The 19,255-nt window shown below is 35.4% G+C and overlaps 1 protein-coding gene across 2 annotated transcripts in view; it reads right to left on the reverse strand.

The window, feature by feature from the left end:
* Positions 1–19,255, reverse strand: part of GRB14 (growth factor receptor bound protein 14) — a 114,737-nt gene that overhangs the window by 59,757 nt on the left and 35,725 nt on the right. The window contains exon 1 of one of the 2 annotated variants that reach the window (XM_041722220.1): positions 2,376–2,565. The exons of the other annotated variant lie outside the window; for it this stretch is intronic. Within the exon in view, the coding sequence (XP_041578154.1) occupies positions 2,376–2,438 (63 nt within the window). The 5' untranslated portion in view covers positions 2,439–2,565. Of the gene's footprint in view, positions 1–2,375; positions 2,566–19,255 lie in introns of those variants that run through there. 2 annotated transcript variants of the gene reach the window in all.

Here is a 19,255-nt window from a genome sequence, read left to right on the forward strand (position 1 = left end):
TAAGCATTTTCAGAAATGCCCTCAGCCTTTCAAATGATTAGGATTCCAGCTGACAAATTATTTTTTAACGCCACTCATTGAGGATGAGCAAAGATTATGCCAAACTTACAGAAAAAGCACCTGCTGCCTTCTTAGGAAAATGAGAAGCTGCTCCTGAAATACTCTAAGAAATGCTTGTGCTAATTTGTCAAATCATCTTAAATTATGGTGCATATAGAAAATGACAAGTTAATTACAAGTATGGAATAATTTTCTACCTCGGAAAAGAAGTCACAGTGTGACCAGAGCAGATGGATATTTTTTAGTCAGAAAACTATCCAATTCCTATAAGAGATATTAAGATTTTAAGAATAGTCTTCTAGATAAGGGGTCATTTGGGAGTTAAAAATGTCAGGATAAAGAAATAGCGTAAGTACTTTCAGCAAATGGTGATGTCCTAAATTATACAGAAATTTAATATGTGTACTCACTGGAAAAGAATAGCACTGGAAAGGAAAATTTTGACTTATGTAATTATTGTAATAAAAAGACTTGACAAGCAGATTATAAAAGACCAAGAGAAATCACAATGATGTGACCATCGGCAGCTCAGACTTAACACCAACTATAATCACAGCTTTCCAGAGTATTCTCATTCTGCTACTTACCAGTCAGTGCTGGATTTTCTAGCCGAGTTTTACTCAAACCAACTACCCCTGGACTAAGTGCCCAAAGTCCTTGAAAACGATAGCATTTCTTTCTAATGTTTTACACTCTAAGAAAATAAGAAATGGTTTAAAGATTTTAACTATGAAAACACAAAATATATTATTTGAATCACAGAATTACAGACACCAAATATGGCCATAGAAAGCATTTAATGAACATCTCTCAGTTCTTACGTTACAGGTGAGAAAGTAAAGACCGCAAGTTTAAGTGACTTGCCCAAGGTCACACCGCTAGTAAACAGAAAGTCCAGGTGGTATGCTTCCTACCACACCGACATGTCATCCAAAAGGACATGATGAAAGCTTCTCGGTTATCCTAAACTGCAATTATTGATTGGATAAAGAACTCAGACCTAAGAACACACATTTGATATATATTAGTATACCTTTTCACATTCCAGTGAGTCAAGTAATCTATACAGTCATTATTAATGCTAAGTCTAAATCAAAATAAGGATTCAAGCTCAAAGCAAAATATTTTTAATTAAATTTGCTTCAGATGAGAGAAAGGCATCAAGAAAGATAAAGAACAAATGTTGGCAAAATTACCATATATGAATCCAATGCCAAGTAAAAGTGTCCCTAGTGAATGAGTGGTTGCCTGAATAAGAAAATAAACTGAAAACATAAAAATTAAAAACAATTAAAAAGAGATACTTCTTAAAAAAAAAAAACACCCTAATTGTTGCATTTGTCATTTTCAAACAAATTAAACCATGACCTTTGACTTATGGAATACACTAATAGTTAACTAACAGTTAACTATTAAAAGTCAGGTACGGAAATAAACATTCCAGTTTCTAGTGTTACCAAAACCATTCAGAAAGCAGATTGACAAAGATGTGTTTTAGTGCCTTCTTTTTCTATACCAGAGATTTGATTCTTTAAGGAAGTCAATACATTGTTCTTATTTGGTGTATTTCCAAGAAAAGTTTAGTATATTCAGTTTTACTTAAATGCTACATTGCATGGCATATATACGATTATCTTATAAAATATGACGTTAAAAAAAATATGACGTTGCCAGTAAAACATGGAAATAAACTTTACAGAAAACTAACAGATACAATATTTTCATACACAGGATTGATTGCATTAATAATTAACAGAAAGCTCTTTCACAAGGGAATATAATGGAAAGTTTCTCTTAAGCAAATAGGCAGCAACTCAATAGAAATTGGTAGAAACCAGAGGCTAATAAACTGGTGCCATATGTTTAAACAGAAAAACAATTATATAGTCCATTCAACAATGAAGATGGATGTATTATGAATTATACTGAAACAAAGAAACTGCTTCTCAGTAAACAAATATAAAACATAATAGCTAGCAGATTTCCTATTGAACTAAAGGCAAAGAGGCCTGAAGTTACAGAAGGAAAAAAAAAAAAAGCAAAGCTTCAATATACTCTCTAAATCACAATGCCCTGAAATCGAGACTAAACTGCTTTTACATGGAGCTTTTTTGCCACAGAGATACTCTAGCACAGCATTTTCCCTCTTTGTCTAATTCCACTAATATACCCTTTAATTACCTCTAGCCTCAATGAATGACAGTCTCTCTCAGGATATGTAACTAGAGTTTCCAACATATTTATAAACACACAGTCACAGGAAGAAAGAAAAACGGCAAGAAAAAGGAAAGAAGAAGGCAGAAGGAGTCACATACCCTTTTCTGTAGGACTATTGGCGTTATTGTGGGCAGAGTCACTCTTCTCGCACTCAAACTCATGCCTGCTCTTCGTAGAAGGATCCCCTCTCATAGATCATGGACGAAATGAAAGAAATCTCTTACAGTTACTCCTTGGGAATCTCAGGGCTCGGTGCACAGAAAACTAGGAAAGTAATAAATGTCACTCTGCTTATGTGATTCCAATCTACCCAAAGCCAATTAAGGATGGCTGTGGGACAGGACAAGGCAGCAACCAATCAAAGCCAGGAAAACCCCGCCTTTGTCCTTGGAAACACATTCTGATACTTTTGTTTATGATATTTAAAGAACCAGATTAACAGGCATCTAGTTCACTTAACTTTTTTTTCCAAAACAGTGCAATTTAATGCCATCTTTGTTGACTAAGCAGCTATGTCTTTAGTTTACTAAAACATTTCAACATATGGCAGATAAGAAACTGTTTACATGGGTCTATTTAAAGTATACAAATATGCAGATGAGCTAAATTTACTTATGTAACTCATAAATTTGATAAATGGGTCGATTGGAAAATATTATATAAGGTGCAAAAAATAATCCTGAGGTTAGAATTGGTATCAAAGTATTAATTTATGTATTACAATAAAGGTTTTTAATATTCATTGATGCATTTTTTTATGTATTTCATTTCTTAAACAGCTAAAATTTTTGTATTATAGACCTTTCAGCTATCCTTAAGGTTATACACTTAAGTATTCCTGTTAAATATTACCTTAACAATTGACCTAAAAATAATAATGCTAACTATAAAGGGTGCATTAAACAACAATATATGAATTTCAAATGTTTATAAAAAGCACAGATCTCTGTAACTTAGCATCTTTCACTCAATCAAAAGCATTTGAACAATAATCATTGCTCAAAGCAAATTCAAAATGTTAACAACCACTTTGCCTTTTTTCTTACAATAAGTGAAAACTGTATTCTAATACTTTGGGGGCAGAGTTGGAGGAGGGTGGCTAACAAGAAAATTTCCAATGAAGTCTAAATAAAGAGTAAAAGAAACATTCAACATGATAAAAACTATAGCAATATTAAAACTAATCTGAGTTATTATGGTAAGATCCCTGCTGGACCGATGACTTCACAAGGATCTACCCCGTGCTCTTCAACCACGACACATGGAATGACCCACTGCGATCAGTATGAGGGAAACTCCTTTAATTTCTAGCATACAAGGTGGTTGTTGTAGTAACAAGGCAAAATGGAAGATTCTAGGCAACTGAGACACAAACTTTCCATTTTATTACCTAGATTGCTACTAAGCAGGGCTCCCTTTACTGCTTTATACTTAACGCTTTTGGGTGTGTTTTATATGCATGATGATCTCCTATTTCTCAAAAGGAAAAGAGACACTACAAATTCTAGGGTTCCCTACATTGAATTTCAAAACCTACATTAATCCCTCACAATGGTAGCTGGGGGGAGGGTAGAATTCACTTAATATAAAAAGTCACAGATTGATCTAGTGTGAGGGCTTTCATTTCATACTTATCCAAATAGGTTTACTGTGGCCTTTTAAAATAAAAATATCAGTAAAAATCCACTGGTACTGGGATGGGAGTTACCATTTGTAAAGTGGAAGATTCTAGTTTAACCTTAAATCACTCTTTTGGCTGACTAACAATAACAAAGCCCACAGTAACTACGTCATTTCTAGATTATTATCTACAATATTTGGCTTTTTCTTTCTTCTTTTCTCAATTTAGTTTTTGAATATTACAAAGAAGTGTGATCTCTGGTCTCAAACAACAGGTTGCACCATAATCAAAGCAATTCATTTAATTAAATAATGAGGCAAAGTACCCACTATGTGTTCAGTGGTAGGAACATACTATTGAATAAAGATATGGTCACTATCTAAAGTAGGACAGAGAGAATTCATTTTTAAATTTTAAAAAAATCACACTTAGTAGTAGGTTATGTGAGTCTAATAGTGATTAAACTTCAACTACCAGGGATGCACCAAGATAGATGAAACTATACATCACAGGTGAGATCACCACTTCAAGGAGGAAACATTTTCTTTGAAAAGTGACTAGGAGAAAAGAATATGCAGAGCTTGATGCCTGATGGGGAGATAAAACGAGGTTCCCAAAGCTGATTCCACATTTTGAGGTCTAGACGAGCGCAAAGTCAAACACTGTTTTACTTTACACTATAGACTTTTTACACATGAAAATGAATCCTTAAAGTCAAAATGATGTTCAGCCTCTATATTTATTACAGTGCAATACACCTGCCCTATAAGGGCTTTAAAAAACGCTTGACAGACAACTAGTGTGATAGGTCATCTCTTTGGAATACCTGAAAGTTGAAGTTTATAAATTTTCAGTGAAAACCATGAAGAGCAAAATGTGGTATTTTGTGACTCTATGTTGCCAAAAGGTCATTGTCTTTGAAAAATGAGACTTGCATACACTTTTCCTAGTCAATAGGCTGAAAGACTAATGAGATGACATTCACACTTACGACAGGCAGTCTCATTTTTCAGTGATCTTTCCAAGTGTTCATATTGACTGTGCTTTATCTTACCTCCCACTTACTGTAGACACTGATTCAAAATTTAACTTTAGCCTATGTTTTTTTTTTTTACCATTATTATAAATGACTTTCACACTCACTAACCTTGTCACTTGATCCTTAATTTCTTCAGCTTCTGCAAAATGAGGATAAAAAGCCATGGCCAACAATTTTCAAACTGTTATGAGGGTCAGGGAACTCAAGTTTGTATAGGGCTTGTAAGGGACCAAGGCAGGGCCTGAAAAGCCCTGCTACTGGAGAGAATGGGGCCTAGGATGCATTCTCCTTAGGCTGTGTCACAGGTCATTCTTTCCAAAACCTAAATTTGATAAAATAAGGTTTTGAGTTTCATACAGCAGGATCAACAATGAAATATATAGGATAGCATTGTACATTATTTTGGTTCTTGCTCGGTATTTTGATTGAAAGTGCATTTTGCCACTAAAAACATGCACATCGAGGTTTTGGTGTGAATTAAGAATAACAAAAAATAACCATTATAATGACTATTAATAATATTTATGTGAGCACTCAATATGAGCCAGGCACTGAGCTAGTTTTCACTGAGTTTTTACCACAACACTATGAGGGAGGTATTAGCTATTCTGTAGATGAGGAACAAAGGCCAGAAGAACAGACAGCTAAAAAATGGTCTCAGATAGAAGTACATTCTGCAAAAGAATCTGCCCAGGTTCCCAATGTGCATAAGTCAGTGAGCCATGGTGAAAATCAGATCCAACCCTTTCTACGACACCCCACTATTTACTCTACAATATTCTCTCTCACATTGTACTATATAATTTGATATAATATTAGCATAAAATGTCATCATACAGCACTTACTTCTGATGTACCCAAGCATTTGTTAGTTCTTCTGATTCAATAAATATGTATTGAGCACCCTACTACGTGTAAAGCCCTATGCTTTTTGCTGTGGGGAATTCAAAGCTGATAGCTCCTGATTCCTATTCACCAAAGGAACTGACCCATGAAGACATGTAAACAATTAGTCAAAGTAGTGTACAAAATAGGATCCAAGCAGAAGAGAATGCTACATGGGTACCAGCCAACCTCTAGGTTCCAAGCCTGCCTTTCAAACCTCTTCTTCCACTCAACATTAACAAAAGCTTCTTATAGTTACCAGAAGCACATTCCATATGTCTACATCTTTGTTGCTAACGTTCACTAGCTAAATTCTACCTAACTTTCAAGGCCCAAGACAAAGCACACCCCTTCTGAAAGTGTCACTGATTATGCTTCCTTCAAATACCTCTTTTTTTTTCTTTTTTTTTGTGGGGGGGGGCACAAGTTTACCTTAGAATTGACAGGTGGAGAAGGAAGAAGGGAGAGTCAAGGGATGCCTGGGTGGCTCAGCGGCTGAATGTCTATCTTTGGCTCAGGGCGTGATCCTGGGGTCCTGGGATCAAGTCTCATGTCGGGCTCCCTGTGGGGGGCCTGATTCTCCCTCTGCCAATGTCTCTGCCTCTCTGTGTCTCTCATGAATAAATAAATAAAATCTTAAAAAAAAAAAAAAAAGGAAGGGAGAGACAATACACATACATAAGTTGCCTGTTAAGGTTATGCACTTTCTATATATTACTTCATTTTATTCTGATAACCCTGTAAAGCAAGTATTATTTTTGTTAAATAGATTTTATTTTTCATGAAAGACACAGAGAGGGAGGCAGAGACAAAGGCAGAGGGAAAAGTAGGCTCCCGATCCAAGGACCTGGGGATCATGGCCTGAGCCAAAAAAAAAGGCAGACACCCAACCACTGAGCCACCCAGGTGCTCCAAGCAAGTATTGTTTAATCCTGTTTCACAGATTCTAAACATATCCATCTTTTTCATGCTGCCTCTCTACCCTTTGTCATATACTAATTTAGTCAAGCTATTGTTTCCTATATATGTGTACTTTCTATCATTTAGAATGTAGGCTCCTTAAAGGTAAAGATAGGTCTAATTTCTTTTAAGCATCATGCTGTCTTACTCAGTGGCTTTATACCAAAAAAACAAGTGCTATAAGGTGGATGAATGGTTCCTGATTAATAAGTTCTATAAATTCTTCTTTGGCAACCAATCGACCAATCTGCCTTATACTCATTCTGCCCCTCTCTCTTCCCCCTGTATACTGAGGCACTGTATACACGGTACCCATTCTGGGGCAGCTCATTACCCATCCAGGTTCATCAACTCCCTTAAAAACTCATATCAAGGACAGCCCGGGTTGCTCAGTGGTTTAGCGCCTCCTTCAGCCCAGGACGTGATCCTGGAGACCCGGGACCGAGTCCCATGTTGGGCTTCCTGCATGGAGCCTGCTTCTCCATCTCCCTGTGTCTCTGCCTCTCTCTCTCTCTCTCATGAATAAATAAAAAAAAAATTTTAAAAACTCCTATCAATATTTACCCCTCCAAGTCATTCCTCATCTATATTATACCATTCTTTATTTGCACATTTTTAAACTTTTGTATTGCTCATGTCCTGCTCTGTACGTACTAATACATTGTTTTAATAAACCTTCCTAGGTCCTGGTTTCCTGCCTAATGAAAATACAGTCCTTAAGGATGGGACCCACTCTCTTATTTCCTCCACTGCTCCCAGAATACCTAGCAGTTGCTTCCTGTACACCGTAGGCATTATGTTCATTCATAATCATTGTGGAAAGACTAGTCGCTCTGGTTACATAGCAGACAAGCCTCCTTTCTCATCTTAACAATTGCTTGCCTTATGATTTATTCTGAACAAAAGCATACAGTCTTCTTCACAGAAGCATTTGGATATTCTTTTACTATTTGACATATTTCTACCAATGGTTAGCAATGTAAACACTAAATTTAACTGTTGTCCTAAGAACACTGATTTCAGAAAAACCTTAAAATATTTTATTATGGCAATTAACAGTCTAGATCTTTAGACATAAACTCAGTACGTCTAGTTCTAACCAGCTCATCTTATTCTACTAAGGCACTTTGCTCTCCTATGTATGTGACATGGCATTAGGCTTCTCCCTTGATAAGCCTGGTCTGACCTACCTCTACCCTATTTCCTTCTCCACTCTGGCAGTTAATTCTTTATATATAGGCTATAATATATATATATATATATATATATATATTATATATGGCTATATATATATATATATTTTTTTTTTTTTACCAATTCAAAGTCTAATAGAAAATTTCTTTCTTCAAAAAATTACTGAATGACTTATAAGGCCTTGTGATGATAAATATTAGCAATCCACAGTTCATTCAAGTATTTAAAAAGTACCTGTGTATTCTACACCTGAATTAATTTTCTAGGAGCATTATGCCTGCCTACCAAGGAACTACTATCTACAGTAGGGCAGATGGACACTTAAAAATTAATTATGACAAAGTGTTAAGTTCTATAAACCAGTATAAAGTGCCAAATCAAGAAAAAAAAAAAAAGAGCTAACTTCACCATGAGAGAGGAAACACGTTTCCTAAGTGAAAAAAATATTCAAGAATGAAGATAATTCTGGTGCACCTGGGTGGCCCAGTCGGTTAAGTGGGTGACTCTTGATTTCAGTTCAGGTCATAAGCTCAGGGCCATGAGATCAAGCCCCATGTTGGGCTCTGAGCTCAACAGGGAGCCTCCTTAAGATTCTCTCCCTCTACTCTCCCCGCCCCCATAGTGTGTTCTCTCTCTCTCTCAAATAAATAAATAAATCTTTAAAAAAAAAAAAAAAGAATGAAGGTATATCCAGATAAAGAAAACATATACAAAGATGAATCTGGAAAAATAGGGAGGGGAGAGCCAGGCAAAAATGGTGATTCTATGTCACACTGAGCAGTTTGACTCTCATCCTTGAAGGTAGCAATATTTGATAAGATATGAATTTTATCTCAGTGTGGAAGATGAAGTGGGTTGTTTCTGAGAATGGTAACTAAAACGAATAAAAACAGGGAAAGGGACCTAAATGAGTCCAAGAGAAATGGAAGTTACCAAATTAGAAAGTCAAGATTCCAAAGATAACAAGGAGGTAGAAACAACAGGATCAAGAGGCCAAATACACACAAAAGTCAATTTTTTTGTTTCCTAAATGTGAGCTTATAACATAAGTTATAATTAACAAAAGCATAGACTATTAAAAGACAAACACCTTGTCTACACTCTTCATATTTCATATAGTTTAAGGTTTTCTTAGGAAAAATAGTCTATGAAAGATAAGATCAAGAGAACAGACAGAAAAGAAGCACCTACTTTTCTTCAAGCTCTGAAAAACTTAAATTGAAAACAAAAAGAAGGGAGTGGAGCAGGAAAAAAAAAAAGAAGTAATTTCCTTGGTAAGAAAGAAGAAATCCTCTCTCTCTGACCATACACTAAAAGAATTTCTAGAAGCTAGAAAGTCATTGGGATTAGGCTGATAAGAACACATGCAATTATAGTAGGAATTTATGTAAAAGAGAAATGCTGCTGACAGTAGATTAAAAGAAAGTAAATTTAAAAAAATAGAAGCTCATTATAAATACCATTCTTTAAGAGTAAAGAAATGCAAAGCTGAGGCAACCCAAAACTTCCCCAAAAAAGCCAAAAAAAAGGGGGGGGGGGACAAATCCTAAAAAGTAGTTCCACATTAATAAATCTTTTAGCAAACCAAGGATTACTAAACATTAGAAGAAAACAGGAAAAAGGACATAAATATGAACAAAAAATATATCCCCCTCCTAAAATATCAGAGATAATTCAAAAGAAAATTAGGATCTTATAATGTCTAATCAGACTCCTCAGATCAGGTGAAGATTCAAGGTGCTATAGCATTGACAAAATAGAATACCATGTAACAGGAGCAAATAAAGAACCACAGACCATTCTTGGATATTATAAATAGTATGGAAATGTAATAATATGTTATTATAATAAAAATAAAAGCTAATAAGCAATATGGAAGATAAAGATGAATGAGGCTTCCTTTAATGTAAAGTTCAAAGAAATGAAGAAAAATGAAAAGAAAAAAAAAAAAAAACACTTGGAAGAACAATCCAGAAAAATCAACACATAAAATATGAGTCATAGAAAGAATAAAAAAAGAAAGTAAAAGAAATAAGAAAAGGCAGAAGAGAAGATCCCTGAGCTAATGAAAATTACAAACTATTAAATTAAAGAGGCCCATAGATGGTTAAGTAATTTGAATGAAAAAAGAATCATGCTAGACAAATAGTGGCAAATGGGACAACTTCAAAGAGAAAAGATAACACTTCAGAATCAGACTGGTATCAAAATATAATCTCATTTCTCATTAACATTCTCCATGAACATAAGCGCAAAACTCCCCAAAAAAGTAATAAAAACCAGGGGTGCCTGGCTGGCTTCATTGGTAGAGTGCAACTCTTGATCTCAGAGTCGTTAATTCAAACCCCACATCAGGGTAGAGATCACTTAAAAAACAAATATATAAAAAATTTTTTTAAAAGCAGAGAAAAAATTAATAGGAACCAAAGGAAGTCAGAAATCCATCTTTGCAAGAAACATCATACCCCAGAAGTCATTATTATATTAAGAAAACTTCACACTTTCCCATTTCCTTTAACACAGAAATACTGGGGCACCTGGGTGGCTCACTGGTTGCATCGGCCTTTGGCTCAGGGCATGATCCTGGGGTCCTGGGATCAAGTCCTGCATCAGGCTCCTCACAGGGAGCCTGTTTCTCTCTCTGCCTATGTCTCTGTCTCTCTCTCTCTCTCTGTGTCTCTCATGAATAAATAAACATCTTAAAAAAAAATAAAAGGATCACAGAAAGACTGAAAAAAATTCAAACACAAAAATGAAAAGCCTTCCTTATTTAGTATTTGGACTTTGACTCTCTTCCTCATGAAACTCTTATAAATACAATCTAAGAACCTCCCCCCTTGAAAATAAATAATAAAACCAAGCCATCACTGAATTCATACAAACGTACTAACAATGGAAAGAAAGGAGTAAAGGTACAGGAGAAACAAATGACAGAAGAGAACTACTTGGGAGAAAAGTTCTGCCAAAGATCAGATAAAATTTAAGACCATACATTAAACCAATAATAAAAAAAGAATTAATGAAGCAAAATCATGTATGTTCACCCAGAAAGTTAAAAACATTATGGAAGAAACAAGACAGAAGAGGAGATGAAACATCAGCCGACAGAGCTCCAGATCTAATTGCTGTGTGTATGAAAATCATTGAAATCAGAGTTAAGGTAAACAAATGAGAGAGACAAGAAAAGCAGTCAAAGAGAGAAGAAAAACCATTTTAAATTTAAGAAGCATTAGAAAAAGAGACAAAAGTAAGGAGATCTCTACACCTGTAAGTGGAATCTCCACAGAAGAAAATCAAAATAATGGAAAAGAATACATGTGTTAAGACAAAATAAAAGAAATTTTTGTGCAATAAACTACCTATGGAAAGGGCACACTTCCCCAGAGAAACTAATTTTAACAGTCAACAGTAAGATACTTCAGGAAAGTTACTGGACTTCAAATTTATTTTTTAAAGATTTTATTTATTTATTTATTAAGTGGGAGGGAGGGGCAGAAGGAGAGGGACTAGCAGGCTCCCCTCTGAGCTCAGAGCCCAATGCAGGGCTCCATCACAGGACCCGATATCACAGCCTGAGCTGAAGGCAGACATTTAACTGACTGAGCCACCCAGGCATCCCTGGACTTTAAATTTAGAGATTCTTGGGCATCAAGACAAAAAAGCTCTAGTAGCATTAAGGGGTTGAATCCATCAGTTGCAGTACTTCTCCACAACAACATCCAACCACAGGCTTAGGAGCGACCCCCCCCCCCGCCCCTCCCTTGTCTTTGGTAACGCCACTGGATGGAGTAATGCCCATGAAATTCTTGAGGAAAGAAATATAAATGAGAGTTTTTGATCTAGCCAAACTCATTAATTATAAAGGCAACAGCCAAAGTTCAAAAGTTTTGAACATATGCAAACACATAAAATCTCGTTCCCATGGGATTGTCTTGAGGAATTTACTAGAAGATAAACTGTAGTCATCCAAGAGATGGCTGGAAAAATCAGAGTAGAAGCACTATAATAAATACCAAAACTACTTATGGGACTAATTCACTATGTCATTATGTTGCTATAATAAAATATAAGTAGCATAAGCCTTAACAATGCAGAAATGATAAAACAAACAAAAAAAAGATGAAAGTTAAAGGAGGAAAGGTCCTCAGATCAAAAGATATTATTTAAAACTACAAATCATGAAAGAATTAAAGTAAATTATTTTATAATCCTAAAATCAGCTAGTAGAAAAGGGAGAATTAAGAGGAAAATATTAATTTTATTATTGCTCCTTAGAGGAGATTAATAAATAATCCTTAAACAAATAAGAGGATTAAAGATTTTTGTATTGTAGTCATGACAACAGGAGCAAACTTTTCCAATTAAAAGAACACAACACTAAAAAGGCAGAACACATCGTGAATATTTTTCCAAAACCTATAAGAAATATAATATAAAGTAAAATAGCAGTATTCTTACCAAACTTTTATGTTATCTCATACTGAAAGGAAAAAAAAATCTCTGTACTTAAATTATACAGCAGATTCCAATCTATTCTGTGGGAAAGAGATCACTCTAAGTAAGAAAGTTTAAAACAAAAGAACAGGTGGTGAGAAAGGAGAAAATGAAGGAAAAGAGTGGTGGAAAAAGAATGGAGAAGCTGACAGGGAAGAAAGGAAAGAATGCAGTGGTCAGATCATAGGAGACTGAACTCAGGACAGAAGTGCACTGAACAAGCAATGAACTTTATAATGGTGAATAATGTGAATCACAATAAAAGCTGACTACAAATATCGAGGTATCATATAATATGCATTTGTAAAGCATACATTTTAGGAGATACAAGGAAAATAATCTCATAGAAACATTACTAACCAACAACCCTCTCAAATCATGAGGAAGAAGCAGGATTTTTTTTTAAGTATGCTCCACACCCAACATTGGGCTTGAATTCATGACCCCGAGACCAAGAATCACAGGTTCTGTCAACTGAGCTAACCAGGCACCCTGAAGAAAGCTGACTAAAAAGTTGCTATAAATATAAAAAATATAAGTAGGCTAATATAGTTAATAAAAGATTTAACTGAATTCTCAGGTTAGAGCAGAGATTATAACTTATCTTTAAGAAAGTGATTTAAATAAAAATCACATTTTAGGTCACAGTTAAAACCCCCCAAAATTCTAATATTGGAAGGAGTACAAACAACAGTTTGTGATCACAATACAACAAAATGAAAATTACTACTAAATCTGGGGTTAGGAAGGAATTAAAAATTTTAAGACTCTTCATGCAACTCTTCCACCAAAGAAAAAACAAAAGTTGAAAGTGCAGAAAATGTATGTAATAATAATAATGGATATAATGAAAACACTATAAATCACATCTCTTATGCTAAAACAGTTCTCATAATTACAGCCTTAAACAACATATCTATTAATATATAAAAATGGAAATAAATTCATTAGCATCCAAAAATTAGAAAATATCATTAAATTAAACCTGAGCAAAGCAGAAGGAATAAACTAATAAGGGCAAAAGTAGGAATTAAAACTTGGAAAAAAGCAAAATGGTAGAACCAATTAGTAAGACCTGTTCTCTGGGGACAAAAAATAAAATAGGGCAAAAAAATCTAGGAGATAAAAAACAGAAAGTACCAATATACAAAAGAAAAAATAAAACATGATTAAATGATTACTTCTCTAGATTAAAATTCTCTAATTCTCTATATATTCTCTCTATATATATAGTGAATCCAAAAAACAGAAAATTCAAAGACGCCAATCACCATAGAGAAAGCTGTCAAAGAGCTACCATCCCAAAAAGGTGAGCCCGTTCTAAGACAGTTTCAGATAACTTCTGTGTAACCTTTAACAAACAGATCATTTCTGTGCTACTCAAACTGTTTCAGAGTAAAGAAAATGTGCAGTTGTAGCCGAGAAAGTTAGAACAAGATCAGTGAGGAGTGTCTTTCCATATCTGATATACCTAATATAATACAAACTATAGTCCCTCATTTTTTTACAAAGGTATTAATACATTCATGTGTATATGCAACAGTTGGTACTAAAATATCAATGGAGAAAGGATGATATAGTCAAAATACATTGACTGTACCCATCTGAGTAAACTAAGGATACAGATTATTTTTTCTTTTTTTAAGATTTTATTTATTTATTCATGAGAGACACAGAGAGAAAGAGGCAGAGACATAGGCAGAGGGGGAAGCAGACTCCCTGTGGGGAGCTCAATGTGGGACTCAATCCTGGGACTCCAGGGTCATGTTCTGGCCCAAAAGCAGGCACTAAACCGCTGAGCCACCCAGGTGTCCCAAGGATACAGATTCTTTACCTAACATGATATCCTAAATTGGACTCCAAAATAGAACGCTAAAGAGAATTTCTAAAACTTAACTAATTTATAAATATCTTAGAATAACCAAAAAAATGGTTTAACAAATCTTGTGGTGAGAAAAGTCTTGCTAAGTAAGCCCTACAAGTCATAAACAAAGTCAACACATTTAAGTCATAAATATTTGTAATATTTATAGCATAAAAGACTCTATACATAAAGCTCAAGTGCAAGGCACAGATTAAGACTAAGTATGTGCAACATACTTAAGAAAGGACTAATATACAGAATATATAAAGAGTTCCTAAAAATTCACAGAAAAAAAAATACCCCCCCCAACGAAGAAAGGGCAGAAATGCACATACAATTCATAAACACATAAACATCTTACATAAACATCTAGAATATAAAAGCTTAAAAAGATATTCCTAGTAATAAGAAAGATTGTGGAGAATAAGGTATTTTCAGTACTGGACAAAAATATAAGATGGACAATGTCAAATAATGTCACTAGTGTTAGGAAAAGAGTGATACTCTCAAGTACTGATTAAAGTAGGACAAATGGCAACAGACTTTAAGAAAGGCAACTCAGCAGTATCTATAAAAATGCCAAGAAGATAAGGGCACCTGGGTGGCTCACCTGGTTAAGCATCTATCTGCCTTTGGCTCAGGTCATGATCCAAGGGTCTTTGGATTGAGGCCCATGTCTAAGCTCCCTGCTTAGTGAGGAGTCCGCTACTCCTTCTCCCTCTATCCCTCCTCTGTTTTTCTCTCAAATAAATAAATAAATTCTTAAAAAAAAAAAGATCCTAAGAATCCACTTTTTTTGACAGAACTATTCCATTCCTTGTTCTCTACCAACTAAGTAGCATAAATATATATAAGAGCATCTAGAAGCAATGTTCACTGCATCACTATTTACCAGAAAAAAATTAGAAACTGATATGTTAAATATGTTTGCATATTAAAAACATACATTGCATTCAGACTATGGAATGTTGGGTAGCAAATGATAGTACTAAGGTATGGATTAACAAAAAAGATTACAAAACCATACTGTTGAATTTTTTAAATTACAGAATAATTTAGTATGACCCCATTTGTGTAAAAACAAAGAAAACACCTATACTTTTATATATATCCACATTAACTGTAGGTAAGTGATAAAAAAGACCCAGAGGAATTCATACCAAATTTTTAACAATCCGATCTCAAGTGAGGAAAGTGAAACTGAGGAGAGATATGAATTTGAAGTGGTTATTTTCAATGCTTTTATTTTTATAATTTCATATTATTTACTATTTCTGTAAAATTAAAATATAAAAAGCTGTAAGACTACTCAAGTTAAAAAAAAAAAAGACTACTAAGTTAAAGGTCAAGTAGTTAATAAAAGTAGTGTGCCATGAGCTCTGACTGCTCAAATATTGACAATAGCCCCTTAAGAATCTTTATTGTATTCTTTACTTTTGAGCAATTATCTCTGGTATCAACATTTAATGCATTCTATGACATATTATCCATTTCTTCAAAATATTTTATATTTAAGAAATACATATTACTTATACAACCAGCAAATATTAGAATTGTCTATGAGGTCATCTTGTGTAACTTAATAACCAGGAATCCTTTCTAAACTACTCTGGTCTGGGATGCCTGGTTGCTCAGCGGTTGAGCGTCTGCCTTCCGCTCAGGGCATGATCCTGGAGTCCAAGGATCAAGTCCCACGTCAGGCTCCCTGCATGGAGCCTGCTTTTCCCTCTGCCTGTGTCTCTGCCTCTCTCTGTCTCTCATGAATAAATAAATAAAATCTTTTTAAAAAATAAAAATAAAAATAATAAACTGCTCTGGTCCAATGATCATTCAGCACACCTTGGAAACCTCCAACTACGAAAGACAATAACCACTGTGTCTTGTATCTTCATACCCCTGTACCCAAGGGGCTCCCAGCAGGTGACTAACCATTAGCTAAATGAAGTGCTCTAGTTTTTAGGGTAGTATTCTCTTCTGATTCAGATCTCTTCAGGTACAGATCTGCTGTCTGTGCCTCTGCCCTCCAGCTGAAACAAGCAGGGTTTTAAAGAGGGAATAGTGTGGGGGCACCTGGGTGGCTCAGTGGTTGAGCATCTGCCTTTGGCTTGAGTCGTGATCCTGGGGTCCTGGGATCGAGTCCCGCCTCATGCTCCCTGTAGGGAGCCTGCCTCTCCCTCTGCCTATGTCTCTGCCTCTCTGTATCTCTCATGAATAAATAAATAAAAATCTTTAAAAAGAGAGAGAGAAAAGTATCAGCCATAAAATATATTTCCACTACCAGATATACATACCACATATATCTTGCACATGTTCTACCTTTTATCTTTCTAATTAAATTAGAAACTGTTTCCTTCTATTTTCTAAAGACTATCCTTTTGTCTCCTGTGGCACACTGAGTAATGCCCCTCACCGCCACCAAAAGTCCACAGTTTAATCCCTGGAAGATGTGTATATGTTATCTTACATGGTGAAAAGAGTTTTGCAGATGTGATTAAGTTGATAAGAGAAGACTATCCTAGTTATCCAGGTGATCCCAAGGTATTCAAAGGGTCCTTATAAGAGGGAAGCAGAAGGGTAAGAGTCAGGGAAGGCTGTGTGCCAGTGGAAGCACACAAAATAAAGCAGAAGCAGGGGTCAGAATGACGTGAGACCAAGAGCCAAAGATTGCAGGTGGCCTCCAGACACTAGAAAGCAAATGGAGCCCCCAGAAAAAGTAAGGCCCTGCTGACAACTTGGCTTCACATTTCTAAGTTGTAAGAGAATAAAAATGTGTTGTTTGAAGCTACTAAATTTGTTATAATTTGTTACAGCAACAATAGGAAAGTAATACATCCCTCTTCCCCTCCTACCTTCTTAGGAGCCTTATTTTATATTCTCTTTTCTCCTCTAGTATTTAAGCTTTTCTCAACTGAATTCCTCCAATTGGCTTTTAAACATACTGAAGCCCTTAGGTTTAAAAACAAAGGATGCTAAAGTTTCCTTCCAGCTAAAACATCTATCTTTTCTTTCTTTCACCAACAAACTTCTCTAAATCTAATCTAAATGCTCTTCTCTGAAGGTCTTAATCCACCCTGTCACCAATGATCTCCTTGAAGCTACAGAAAATGGACAGTTTTCATACTGCATTCTATCTACTCTTCAATATCACGTGCACAGTCTTAACTAGCTTCTCCCAGTTGACTCTCCTTTGGCCACTTATTCAAACCAGAGATTTCAATTACCACATTATAGGCAGATACTCACTAATTTACATTTCTTGCTCAGACATCTCTGTGAAGCAGTATATCCCTATATTTAATTGGCTGTGTGATATCTCCAATTGAATGACTCAAATACACCTTGAACTCAAAAAAGTCTAAATTATCCTCATGATGTCACTGTTTATCACCCAAACGTGGTCCTCTTTCAGTGTTTCCAGCTAAGTGAATGGCGTCACCATTCATTCAGTTGTATAAGCCTGAAATTTCATAGTAATTCTAATATGCCCCACTTTTCACATCCTACATCCATTTTTTCACCAAGTCTTGCTAATTATACATCCTAAATATCTTTAAAATCAATTTACTTATTTTTATCTCTTATGACACACTCTAGGAATGAAGTGGAAGCTTCTGATTTCCATGACCACTCATCTCCCCTTCCCATGGTCACTAAAATAGCTAACAGGAGAACACACAATTTTGGATGCTTATGGAAAGATTCCTCCTACTTACAGTTTCATCATGATTATCTACCTGAGTCCCTCAAAACTAATCTCTTTATGCCCTTTTCCCTGTTTGTCAGTCACTCCAGGCCTTAAACTCCCAAGTCATCCATTCTTGAGCTCCAACTCTCTGCTTAGGAAATGTACCTCTCACCTTATCCATACTTCCCCAACTACTGAAATCTATGGATTTACTATGCCTCTGGATCTCACAGTTAATCATGAACAAAACCCCACAAAATGCAACCACTTCTCTCAACTTCTTAATTCTGACAACCTTGATTATCAATGAAGATCACTGTTCCATACTCAATGGCCCTGGACCCAGAGGTGGGCAGAAATTCTTCTTATTCCTCATTGCTCTTTTTTAAACAGATCTCCTTTCTTCTTTTCTAAATTTGCCTACCATTAAATCTTCTATCATTAAATTATACCACCCACTATTCTTCCTGATAGCAGTTATCTTTGATCATCTGAGCTACTCTCATGAATGGATTAAGGCTATCCATCAGGTCAGAGAACAGAGTGAATATCCTTAGGAAAAACATGACTTCATCTAGAACTGCTTCAATTTCTCATACACAAGTCCAACATTTGATAAGAAATACACTGGCATCCAAAGTAACAGAGGCAGGGTGGGGCAGGAGGGAAACAGACCATGGAAAAAGATCTAGATATTGAAGTTCCCAGATACAGACTTCAAAATAATTGCAACCACTATGTTCAAGAAAATGGAAGGCAAAATGGAGAATTCATAAGAACTCAAATCTATAAAAATGAATGAAATAGATATTTTAAAACATTTTAAACATTTATCTTAAAACATGGATATTTTTTAAATATTATTGAAAAAGACAAAAATGGCATTAAAAACTCAAAATTGGGGTGCCTGCGTGGCTCAGTCAGTTAAGCATCTGCCTTCAGCTCAGGTCATGATCTCAGGGTCCTGGGGTCAAGCTCTGCATCAGGCTCTGCACTCAGTAAGGAATCTGCTTCTCTCTCTCTCCCTCTGGCCCTCCCCTCCAGCTCATGCTCACTCCCTCTCTTTCTCTCTCTCTCTCGTAAATAAATAAATAATCATTAATAATAAAAACTCAAAATGGTCTTAACAGTGGTTGGATATAGCTAAAAAGATTGCTGAACTGGAATATTGCAGTAAAAACATTCAGACTGATAAAAGAAGAGCAAAGTAGAGGGAAAAAAAAAAAGAACATAAGG

The sequence above is a fragment of the Vulpes lagopus genome, chromosome 11, assembly GCF_018345385.1.
Source record: "Vulpes lagopus strain Blue_001 chromosome 11, ASM1834538v1, whole genome shotgun sequence".
Taxonomy (NCBI): Eukaryota; Metazoa; Chordata; class Mammalia; order Carnivora; family Canidae; genus Vulpes; species Vulpes lagopus.